The 12,396-nt window shown below is 48.7% G+C and overlaps 1 protein-coding gene across 1 annotated transcript in view; it reads left to right on the plus strand.

The window, feature by feature from the left end:
* Positions 1-12,396, plus strand: part of STON2 (stonin 2) — a 112,805-nt gene that overhangs the window by 92,048 nt on the left and 8,361 nt on the right. The window contains exons 5-6 of the mRNA XM_087818754.1: positions 3,967-5,805; positions 11,437-11,639. Coding sequence (XP_087674880.1) covers positions 3,967-5,805; positions 11,437-11,639 — 2,042 coding nt within the window. The remainder of the gene's footprint in view (positions 1-3,966; positions 5,806-11,436; positions 11,640-12,396) is intronic.

A 12,396-nucleotide genomic window follows, 5' to 3' on the forward strand; every position in this document is an offset into this window, starting at 1 on the left:
TTTAAAAATCACTTCTTACCCCATATGAGACATTTTTTCACATTAAACATTGTGAAATATTATATTGCAAAGCTTTAAACACCTATATACTTTATATCATGAAAATGAGTCATTCTAGCAGTAGTAGTAGCAGTAGCAGTAATGGTAGCTAACAACTATTAAACATTTATTATTTGCCAGGCACAGTTTTACTGGCATCTGAATTAAATTTTCCCAACACCCCTGTCAGGTAGGATTTAGGATTTTTCTAATTTCATAGATGGGAAAACTGAGACACAGAGAAATTAAACAACTTGCCCTAAGTCACGTAGCTGTAAGCTGCAGATATGGAATGGAAACCCAGGCAAGCTGACGCCAGATTGTGGGCTCTTTTTATTACTCACTAACAATGTCTGTCCTGGTCAGCTGCCATGTGAGTAAACGTGTATCAAGGCATCGTCTTCAGGGCTTCATGGAATTCCATCTTATGGGTATAACGATTATATATGACCAATTTCCCGTTACTGAGCATTTAGGTGGTTTCCAGTTTTTCTGTGATAAAACATTGCTCTGATAAACATACACTCTGGACATCATCGCATGCCTGTCTTTTTCTTTCCCTAGAATAAACACCTTTAAGCAGAATTTTAGATCATGTTTTGTGAGCCTTTTATACAAATTTCCATATTGCCCTCCAGAAAGATTTTTTTCTGAACACTTCTATCAGAATGTAAAATTTCCCCATGTCACCAATAATGGTTATTCTTTTTTTCTAAGTCTTTGTCTTTGTGACCTGGGGAGAACTGCATTTATTGTTTTGTGAGGTTAAACTCTTTTTTTTTTTTCCCAAGTAGTTACTAGAAACTTATATTTATAGATGGGAAAACTTCATTAGTGAGTTTTCTGCTCTCATCCTGTTTTTTTGTGAGGATGTATCCACTTTTATTAAGGATACACCGTCATTATATATTAAGGACGTAGGTTCTTATCATGTGCGATGCAAATATTTCCCCCCAGGAAATTCACATACAGGTAAGTTATTTTTATAGGTGAAAGTTCCAAACAACCTTTACTAAAAAGAAGCTCAGAAAATGTGGCCTAACCTTTGTAAAAGCTATTTAAAATGTCTTGCAGTCAATAATAAATGAAGCAAAATTAAGGGCTTACAAATAGGGAAGTCAGTGTTAATAAAGGGTAATTTTTTAAAGTAATATTTGGCAGTTCTTGAGTTCACCTCAACAAATGCTTTATTTCCATGTGAACTATGGACTGTTTTTGCTTTTTATCCATAAAGTGTCTTCATTAAGATATTTTTTTCTCTATAAGTATGGATTTTGTAGGAAAACATTCTTATTTTCAGGGCTTTGCCCTATAACCCACTACTATCCCAAAGGACGGATTTTTGAAACAGGTTGTAATCATGGGAGATGAAACTGCCAAAGGAGGGGACAGTTTGTAACAGTCTTTTGATGCTTTTTTATTGATTGTCCAAGAGAACACAGAATGTCTAGAAATTAATTTTAAAAACTTCCCTCCAAATATAGAGACACTTCATTTAAATTGTATTATGAGTCTAATGCTTCAAAACCAGCTAGGACTTGGTGTGGTTTTAAATAACTTAGTTTATAACTTGGTTTTAAATTACCCTTTATTAACACTGACTTCCCTATTTGTAAGCCCTTAATTTTGCTTCATTTATTATTGACTGAAAGACATTTTATTGTAAGAAAAGTATCTTCAGTGGAGACAAAGGCCTTTTCCCCCTCTTCTTTGTTGGCTTGGGAGAGCAAGATGAGAAATGCTATTTTGGGGACAAGATTCCCAACAGACGGGCATCCTTCGGCAGTGTAGGCAGAAAGCCAGCCTCCAGAGGCCTCCCGCTTGCTTTAGAGCAGGGAGTGGCGCTGAGCTGCAAGGAGAAAGGATGTCCCTGGCCCAAGGGTAAGTCAGTCCCAGACTGGGTGGGTGGAAACGCCGCATTACAGAAACTCCATAGAGCCGATTCATTAGAAATTGATGCCTTTCGAGGTTCACTCCTTCCCCAGTTCTCTAGGGGGGCTTGGTTACAGCTCCAAGAAAGGGATTATATTTTACTCAGGGCCACATTGCTCCCTTAGTAGTAGTAATACATAAAATATAAATTCGAAAACCTGGATTGTTTCTTGACTCCCTTCCCTCTGTTTTCCAGAAAATAAGTCACATAGGCATCTACAAAAGTGGGTTGCTGATTAATGTGAAGGATAGTGCTGTCTTTAATTTTAAAATGCCTTGAAATCCTTTTGGTGTGGGAAATACTTTCTGCTCTTTATATTTCGGGGGTGAGTTGCGGATATGCACGTATGCATGCTCTTGTCTGTAGCCTACATTTTCAGACTGACATTTTCAGTAGAGGGAATCGCTATTTGAATAAATATACTTGGAGAGATAGATGACAAGCCAGCCTTCCTATCCATGTGTAATTACAATTGCAATCGTGGGTGGCATTGCTGATTTGTTATGGTTGGATATGATATTCATGAAGGTTTGGCGAGGCAGTTAGACTAAACTATTTGACTTGAGCATCTGAGTATCCGTTTTTCTCTGATTCCCAATTCCTGGCAGTAGAAACAGTGGGCGGAGTAGTGGCAGAGATCCCCATACACATTCCTCTAGAGACAGAGTAGAATGGCTCCAAGGCAGAGTTTCTGTTCTCACTCATTCAGTCAACAAACCTTAACTGAGTATCTACTGTATGCCAGACTCAGATTTGTTTTCTGTGTCATTCCTTCATCCGAATCCACTCCTCCTTGCTGAAGGCCTCATTTCTCCCCCCCTCCCCTTCCCACAGTGGACATACAGGGTTTTTACCCTACTGAAAAGGTTTGGATCCTTCCCGCATGGAAACTCAGGTCCTGTATCTCCTTCCTTGAATGCTCTGCTAGGGTTAGGAGCTTTATTTGTAAACCCCCCCCCTCCCCTTTAAAATAAAACCCTAAGATAGAAAAGTATGTTAGAGAAAAAAGAAGAGATGATATCGTGAGCGTTTTCTGACGTTACTGCATACTATTAAACATTTTAATGGCTGGGTATTATTTCATTGTGTGCCGCAATTTCCTAACATTCACCCAAAGCGTGGGTCCCAGTTTGGGTTTGTTTCCGTAAGGCATTATTTATGAACTTTGGTAAGGCCCTTCAGACAAGTTGCCAAACCACTTTCAGAGAGTTTGTAGCATCTTACAGTCTCCTTAAAGGTCTGTTTACTGCTCCTGTCATGGCCCCCTCACCCTCATGCAGTACTAAAATCTTTAAATCTTCACTGGTTTTTTAACTTGTGTTTTTCTTATTACTAGTGATGTTGAACATTTTTTACACGCTTATTAGACATTTTTAGTGTCTCTTTCCTGAGTTATCTGGATATGTCCTTTACCTGTATTTCTATTGGACATTTTGTGCTTCTCTTACTTACTTGTGTGAACTTTTTCATATTTAAGGATATTAACATTTTTGTCTTTAATATTTATTGATCCCATTTGGGCAAAAAATCCCTCCAATTATATTATTTGCAGTCATATTATCACGTAGAGCAGATAACTTGAGATCAGCTTCATATCATTTTATGCGGGAGGTGGTTTTCAATGTTCAAAAATTAAGAATACAAAAAAGAAAAATTAAGAATACACACTTTAGAGCAAAGAAAACATCTGTTCTGTAAATTTATGTACTGCAAAGGGGAGAAGGTATAAGAATCCAGTTGCAAGGGACCTCGGTCCTGCCGGGGCTTCTGTCAGCAGACTCACTTGTGTTCCCGCTGTGTTGGATGCACCCCTCTGAGTGCTTATTACAAAGTTCTGAGATCTGCGCGCAGACCAAGCCTGAGACAGGTGATGCGCTGCTTTGGAATCCACTGGGTTCCAGATGCAAGTCTAGCCATCCCTCATTCCCACGCCTCCGCTCCCTGCCTCCGGGCGCCCTGATAGCAGCCCTCACGTGTTCTCCTTTCCATTTTAGACAATTCCTCCTCACTTCTGGACGACGAAGGGGTAGACATGGCGGCCGTCGGCCAGCAGGCCAGCAGGCCCGTCGTGAACGGCCACCCAGCCACTCCAGTGACCTCTGCTCGTTTCCCCAGCTGGGTCACTTTTGATGACAATGAAGTCAGCTGCCCTTTGCCACCCATCCCCTCTCCTCTGAAGTCGAGCACGCCACCCGTTGCGCCCGTGACCCCCGACGTACCTCATAGCTCCACTGGCTCATTTAAGAAGAGGGAGCGTCCCAAGAGCACTTTGATGAACTTCTCCAAAGTCCAGAAGCTGGACGTTTCCTCCTTAAACCACCCGCCTTCCATAGCGGAGGCCCCGCCTTGGAGGGCCACCAACCCTTTCCTGAATGAGACGCTGCAGGATGTACAGCCGTCCCCGATCAACCCGTTCAGCGCCTTCTTTGAGGAGCAGGCCAGGCGCTCCCAGAACAACTCCACGTCCAGCGCCACAGGCAAAAGCCAAAGAGATTCCCTCATTGTCATCTACCAGGATGCCATCAGTTTTGACGACTCGAGCAAAACCCAGTCACACTCTGATGCTGTTGAGAAACTCAAAGGGCTGCAGATCGACGACCCTGACCACTTGGGCAGCGCGACCCTGCCCGACGATGACCCCCTAGCCTGGTGCGAACTGGATGGCCGCCCGCCCGGCTCAGCACCGTCCCAGCCCAGGGATGGGTGGCCAATGATGCTGAGGATCCCTGAGAAGAAGAACATCATGTCCTCCCGGCACTGGGGACCCATCTACATCAAACTGACAGACAGCGGTTACCTGCAGCTGTACTACGAGCAGGGCCTAGAGAAGCCCTTCCGCGAGCTCAAGCTGGAGATCTGCCACGAGATTTCCGAGCCCCGGCTCCAGAACTACGACGAGAATGGCAGGATCCACAGCTTGCGGATAGACCGTGTCACCTACAAGGAGAAGAAGAAATACCAGCCGAAGCCTGCTGTGGCCCACACGGCGGAGAGGGAGCAGGTGATCAAGCTGGGCACCACCAGCTACGACGACTTCCTGAGCTTCATCCGCGCCGTTCAGGACCGGCTGATGGAGCTGCCGGTGCTGTCCACGGACCTGAGCACCGTCGGCCTGAACTACCTGGAGGAGGAGATCACGGTGGATGTCAGGGATGAGTTCTCGGCCGTGGTGAGCAAAGGCGACAACCGGGTCCTCCAGCACCGCGTCCTGACTCGGGTCCACGTCCTGAGTTTCCTGTCGGGGCTCGCGGAGTGCCGCCTGGGCCTCAACGACGTCCTGGTCAAGGGGAACGAAGTCGTCTCCCGGCAGGACATCGTGCCGACCACCACCACCAAGTGGATCCGGCTCCACGAGTGCCGCTTCCACGGGTGCGTGGACCAGGACGTGTTCAGCAGCTCCCGGGTGATCCTGTTCAACCCGTTGGACGCGTGCCGCTTCGAGCTGATGCGGTTCCGCACCGTGTTCGCCGAGAAGACCTTGCCTTTCACGCTCAGGACGGTGGCCAGCATCTCCGGGGCCGAGGTGGAGGTGCAGAGCTGGCTGAGGATGTCCCCCGGCTTCTCCTCCAACTGCGACCCTCTCACGCAGGTTCCCTGCGAGAACGTGATGGTTCGCTACCCCGTGCCCAGTGAGTGGGTGAAGAACTTCCGCAGGGAGAGCGTGCTGGGGGAGAAGTCCCTGAAAGCCAAAGTGAACCGGGGCGCCAGCTTCGGCTCCACCAGCGCGTCTGGCTCCGAGCCCGTCATGAGGGTGACTCTGGGCACTGCCAAGTACGAACACGCCTTCAGCTCCATCGTGTGGAGGATCAGCCGCCTGCCTGACAAAAACTCAGGTAGGTGGCGGTTTGTGGACCGTGGAAACCACCGCAGCTGCCGAGCGGCGGGACCAGGGCTCCACACCCCGTCTCCCGACGAAGCGCTGAGCTTTGACGTGGGACGGGGCGGGGGGTGGAGGGGCAGTGGGGCCAGGAAAGCAAAAAGATCTGAGCAAAGTGAGCGACAAACACGATGACCCATTTCCCTCCGTCCTCTCACCTCCTGAGTGGCCGCACGTCTTCCATAACGCTGTGCATTATTCTCAGCTGAGCTGCCAAGCAGCCTTCCAGGGAAGCTTATGAATTTCTATTCCTTCCTGGCTCATTAAAATATTATCTGTGGTGCTGGAAGCCATCCATTTCCAGATCCTAGAAGGCTTCTGGGTTCTGAAGAGAGATCTTTTTTTTTTCTTTCCCAATCCTCACCCAAGGATGTTTTTTATTGATTTTTTTTTTTTTAGAGGGGGCTGGGGGGAGAGACAGAAACAGCCATGTGAGAGAGAAACACCAGTCGGTTCCCACCCCAGCTGGGGATCAAACCCAAAACCTGGGCATGTGCCCTGACCGGGAATCAAACCCTCGACCTTTTGGTGCACAGGATGGTGCTCCAACCAACCGGGCCACACTGGCCAGGGCTGAAGAGGTGTCTTCGTAAGTGTGCCCTGGTGGAGGCAAAGGGGTGGGTTTATTACGGCTCGTCCTATACAGAATACAGGCGAGGAGTCTGTTTACAACCCCAGCCACCGGGGGAAAGGCCTGTCAGTCATCACATCTCGAGCTCAGGGGTGGGGTTTGGGGATAGAAAAGAGGAGAAATGGCCTCAGGTCAGACTGAGGATGCAGCCAGGATAGGAGGGTCCAAAAGGGCTGAAATTCTATCAGACAAAAAGTTAAGGAAGGGATGTTGGATTTAAACAAAGAGTTGAAGCCTGCCAGCCCTCGCTGGCCCGCTCGCAGCTAGTGGGGCGGTTCTGTGCTTGCGTGAGCCCAGAAGGCAATGACTTTCCTCGCGGTTCCCGTGAGAGTTAGCGAAACAACAGAACTAGTGAGCATCCAGCCAGTTCTGACGGCCTTATTTGTTAGGATACGTCTGGTGACCCAGTGGCAGGCAGTAAGCCCCTGATCCTTTGCTCTGTTAAACCACTTCTTGCTTATAATCAGCTTTGCTCGTCTGTTAAGAAAAGTGGCTCTCCTAGCCCAGCAGGAAGAATGAGGTTTGGGGACACTCTTGACTGGAACATTTTCTCCTGTGCAGATATTCTTGTTTCCATTCTCGCCGTTGAATCCTAACGGCGTGTTCAGCGTCACTCCCCGTCCTGTGTGGAGAGGCTGTCGGCCTGGTCCGCTCTCCAGGCGCCCGAGGCCGTGGGCCCAGCAGGGCCGCCTGTGCCCGACGCCGGGCGTAGCAGTGCAGACCGGGGAGACAGTTGGACCTCCGTGTCTGGGGCTGGGCTTGCCACCCTGTTTCTAAACTGACAGAATTTTTAAAACAGAGTCTTCCTCTCTGTGCTCCTAATTCATTTCCCCTGAAGGACCACTGTGTTCTCCTGGCGAGAGCTCTGTGGTTTCTACCTCAGCCACGGGGCCCCTCTGAATTGGCAGGGCGGGGCGGGGGGGGACCCTGGATTCTTTGGCCTTGGGAAGAAAACCAAGGTGACAGAGAGAAAATTACTGTTCAACTTGCTAGACACGTGACATGGGGGAAAAACAAGACTTCAGGTTTATGTTTATTGGGAGTTCTAGCTCTCGAGTGTACTGAGAAGCATGGATTCAGGTAACTTTATTTTGGAGCTACTGGCTTTCTCAAGGTGGAAGGGACCTTGAGGATAACTTCCTTCAACCTATTCTTTCTACTTAGGAAAAGATTAAGGCCGGGAGGTGACAAGACTCACCTGAAGTCACAAAGCCACATCCGGGGCCTTTTTTCAGTACCACAGCTGCCTCTTTGTAGATGACACCAAAGAGACCCAAACCTGGAATAAGTGCCACGTGGGGCCAGAGATGTGCAGTTCTCCCAGGCTGTGCACACATACCTCACTCGTTTCAGACTTCTTCCTCTCAAATATTTAAAAGCATTACCTGGGGGATGTTTGGTTATAAGCAGCAAAGGCTGACTGAAGAAAGCTGATGGGAGGATATGGGCAGCTCAGAACCGAAGGAAGGACAGCTTTTGATAGGAGGGACTATGATGCCTCCTCAGCTGCAGCCACTGGGACGAATCACAAGTCAGTTTCTGTCCTTGTGCCCCTGGCTCGAGCCGAGGAGGTCGGTGCATTTTGACTGACGTGACCACCAAGATGACACACAGTGCAGGGGAAGATTATGTCCCAAAGGGCGGGGGGAGATTGGCACCAGAAGAAAGGAGAGTGGGTGCAGGACAGGGGAAAGCACTGGTCTTCAGCAAACACTCTCCTAATGCTTCCCAGTGGGTGGTATTCAGTAGGCTCAAGGCCAAGCAAGTGCAGCTTATATATTACATATGCATTTCCAGATGACTGAAACCTTATTTGTGAAAGATTTTTTTGAAATACTGGAAAGCATAAGGATATGTAGGAATATTTCTCACTTAAATTCCCCCCACCCACCCCAATTACTGCTTTTGCTGGCATGGTTATATAGATTTAGAAGTGACCCCCCCCCCCAAAGGGCCTCTTATAATACTTCTGGCCAATTCTGCATCAGTTCAGGAAATGGGCAGCACCCTTTTCTGGAGCCTTGGGGTGCGCAGGATCTGAATTCCAGGGAGCAAGCAGGTTCCTACCGCTGCTGGTGCTTACTGTGCCCAGCCCCTGCCCTCCCCGTCGGGTGCCAAGAAACCAGAGGCTGGATGATGATCTATTAGTCATTGTCCCCTATCTTGGGCTCTTCTGTCTTGGTCTTTAGACAGCTTTGGGAAGGTACTTTTTCTAGATTATTTTCCATAATCCTCACAGTTCCATTCTCGGTGAAGGAGGCCTGACTTGCCGCGTGCCTTCCCACCTGCAGTGGCCCTGCACCCCTAGTCCCCAGCAGGCAAGGCAGGCAGACCACGGGCGGCATGGGCCCGCAGGGCGGCCCCTCTGGCTTTGCTGGCACCCAAGCCTGCAGCCACAGCAGGTGCGTCCCATCCCAGCCATCGGAAGACTAACCAGCCGCATTGGACTCCATCACGGCTCCTGCCGGCAGGGCCCACCCCGCCCGGCCATGCGTGAGTGCAGCCCCCCCGCACTCTGCCAGGACCCCTCCCGCCCTGATCCCAAGAGGTTTTCTTAGTCCTAGAAGGCACCAGGACAAAGCACCAGTCCTGCTGCTTCCCCCGATCCTCCGCCAGGAAGCAAAATATCCTGCCCTGCACAGGTAGCTTCCTCAGTTCTCATTGGGCCCGGTGAAGAGCAAAGAATTCCAGTATGGTTCCCCTTTTAGGGAAAATGGAAATCTGAAGTTTAATGTGCAGTTTTCTCAAACTCATCAAAGAAGATGACACGGTGCGTGGGCTCATTAGCTCATTACCGTAAATTAAACTCTACGAGCTCTCAAAACTGCCCTGCCCTCTGTCCACCCGCGCCCCTCTCCCATCAGCTGGTGCTGGGCATCAAGACAGACTGCCGATTTCATAGTAGGCTGTGCGTACACCTTGGTGGGGTGATAGGAGGGGGTCAGTTTTGTGGAAAGTAATGATTTCTCAGTGTTCCAAATGTGTAAATAAGGGTCATTAGATACAACTGTTCTTCAAGTTGCTATTGAATTAAATTCAGAAACTCTGCTGGTATACTTTGTATACTTTGTAGTGATTTAAATCTATAGCCGTGCATTGAGAGAAGTTTAGGCATAATTTAGAGTTGGTCAGATATGAGTTTTATTCCCAGTATTACAACTTAATGGCTGTGACCTCAGGCAATTTATTTAAACCTCTCAGAGAAATCTCATTTTCCTCACCTATAAAATAGGGTTATTAATGCCTAACTCATTAAGAATGAAATTAGATAATGCTCTTAAGTGTTGAGCACAGTCTCTGGCCAGTAATAAAGGCTCAATATATGATAGCTGTAAAATTGCATCTGTGGTACACAGTTTTTTTAAAAAATGGAATGGATTCCTTTTTAAATAATGTAATTTTTACTCTTACATGTATTGTAAATTCCTTTCCTAAAACCAGTGCAAAATTTTGCAATTAATTTCCTAAAGTTTTACTCTTCAGAAATAACCACTGAAACATCTCACACTTGTGAAACAGAGCAAAACAAATACTTCATTCTGTAATGTTTTCCTTGGAGAGAGGGTGTGTAGGGCCTCACTTACTGAGATTAGAAAGTCCTGCCCAGACCAATAAAGGAAATTGGAATTGTTTATTTGGGAAAACTCAGATAACTAAGGGCTGTTTCAGTTACATAATGAAATCAAAGCTGTGTAACATTGTTTATCCGTGGCCAGCTGCTATGTGGGAGTTCTTATAGCTGACTTCCCCTGCAGACCTTGTCACCCTGCAAACCTGGTCTTGAGGTTTGGGAACCAAGAAGTTATGACTCAGACAAAGTGGTTAAAACAATTTGGGGTCAGATGGCTGGGCTCAGGCCTTAGCTCTGTCAGTTTGTAGCAGAATGTAATGGTATGACCACCGGAGACTGTTACAAAGAGGCGGGGAGAGAATCTGTGGAACCGAAAGCATTCAGCACAGACCCTGGCACAGAGCACTCAGCAGTGGGTCGAGGTGGCCATCCGGGCACAGTAAAACGAGCCACAGACTTACAGACTCGAAGAACAGGAAGGGGCTATGCCTGGCATTGTCCAGCGTGCCCTCCCCCCACCCCCCACTTCACAGATGAATTGAGGCCTGGAGAGAATTAAGGACTTTGGTGCAGGATCTCTGCTACTTAGCAGGGGAGCTGGAAGTCAGACCCAGGGATGCTGACTGTTAGTCTGTCTGCTCTCCCGTGTGTACTGGTGCTTCCAGAATATAAATGTGCTTATAAAGACTCCGCCATTTACATATGCCATTCACCCACAAAAACATGCCCAAAACATTTTTTTCTAAATATGTCTTTATTGATTTCGGAGAGAGGAAGGGAGAGGGAGAGAGAGAGAGAGAAACATGAATGATGAGAGACAGTCATTGATCGGCTGCCTCCTGCATGCCCCCTGCTGGGGATCGAGCCCGAAACCCTGGCATGTGCCCTGACTGGGAATCGAACTGTGATCTCCTGGATCACATAGGTCGATGCTCAACCGCTGAGGCACCCCAGCTAGGCCCAAAATATTTTTTAAAAAAAAATGGAACGCTATTAAGAAAATTCAGTGTATCATTCTAAAGAAATCAATGATTTTGCTCCAGGTGGCTGTCACTGATGTTTTATTGGGTGCTAAGCGCTGGCCCCTTTCATTCCTCTCTGCCAGTCTACAGCCCCTATTTCTTAGTGTTGTGCTGTGCTCGCATATCACCCTGACCTGAGCAGACAGGGTGACCTCTGTTTCCCTTGCCAGGATACCGGGCTACTGTAACCAGTGCAGTATCGAAGGGTCCGAGGCACGTGCAGCGTGGCTCCTGCAGAGGGAGCCCCCTGCTCAGGCTGGCCCCTCGGGAAGATTCCAGCTCTCCTTTGTTCCCGAGGGGGCTCTTCTCCCAGCGCCTCCCCAGAGAGCCTGATCTGTAGGTTCTTCTGTCTTTGTTTCATAGCTTCTGGTCACCCGCACTGCTTCTTCTGCCACCTTGAGCTCGGCTCTGACCGGGAAGTGCCTTCCAGATTTGCCAGCCACGTGGACGTGGAGTTCAGCATGCCCACAACTTCTGCCTCCAAAGCCGCTGTGCGGTCCATCTCTGTGGAGGACAAGACCGGCGTCAGGAAGTGGGTCAATTATTCCGCACACTACAGCTACCAGGTAGCCTGGCGCGCCCCTGCCCGTGTCCCCAAGTCCGTTTGCTCAGCCCCGAGCCCTCCCCGCTCTCTCCTTGCAGCGGTGCCTGCCTGGGTGCGAAGTGTGCTCCCACCGCCTGGGAGGCGGCTCGCCGCGAGTCTGCCCGCGTAAAGGAATAGCCTCTATTCCCGGGCAGGGGAACGGGGGGAATGATGTCCCTCGGTCGCCATACACAACATAAAGGAGAGAATGGGGTAACGGGATTGTTACCACTCATTCATAATGTAACTTACGTCGCAGGGCAGTGAGTTTGGAGCTGGGAGTGTCAGGAAAGTGCTGACCCAAAGCGTGCATCTCAGCGGCAGGAGCCGGTGACGCGTCTGAGTAAAGTCAGGACCTATTTGACCTGGTCACTGGGCTGTTACGGGGCAGAACTCAAAAGCCACACCGGCTTCTGGAGTCGTGACGGGGCCGGGTTGTGCAGGGGGAAACCAAGCGGGGGTGTTCTGACACGAGTCTGATTCTACCCCGAGGAGCCAGCGATCCCGTAGCAGCGCATTAATGCCAAAGGTGGGAAATGGGGTTGCTGGAGGACAGTTTTGCAAAGTGGCTTAATAATTCTCTATTCATAATAATATCCTTAGAGTGTATGGCGATTTAGTGTAATTGCTCCCTTAGTTGTGTGGTCTGCGAAAAAGAACAAAAGCCCCATCTTGTGGCCAGAGAACAAACAGCGCTTTCCTGAGACGACCCTCGTTCAGTGATTTTCAACCTGGTTTTG

Source organism: Miniopterus natalensis, chromosome 1, assembly GCF_054644295.1.
Source record: "Miniopterus natalensis isolate mMinNat1 chromosome 1, mMinNat1.hap1, whole genome shotgun sequence".
Taxonomy (NCBI): domain Eukaryota; kingdom Metazoa; phylum Chordata; class Mammalia; order Chiroptera; family Miniopteridae; genus Miniopterus; species Miniopterus natalensis.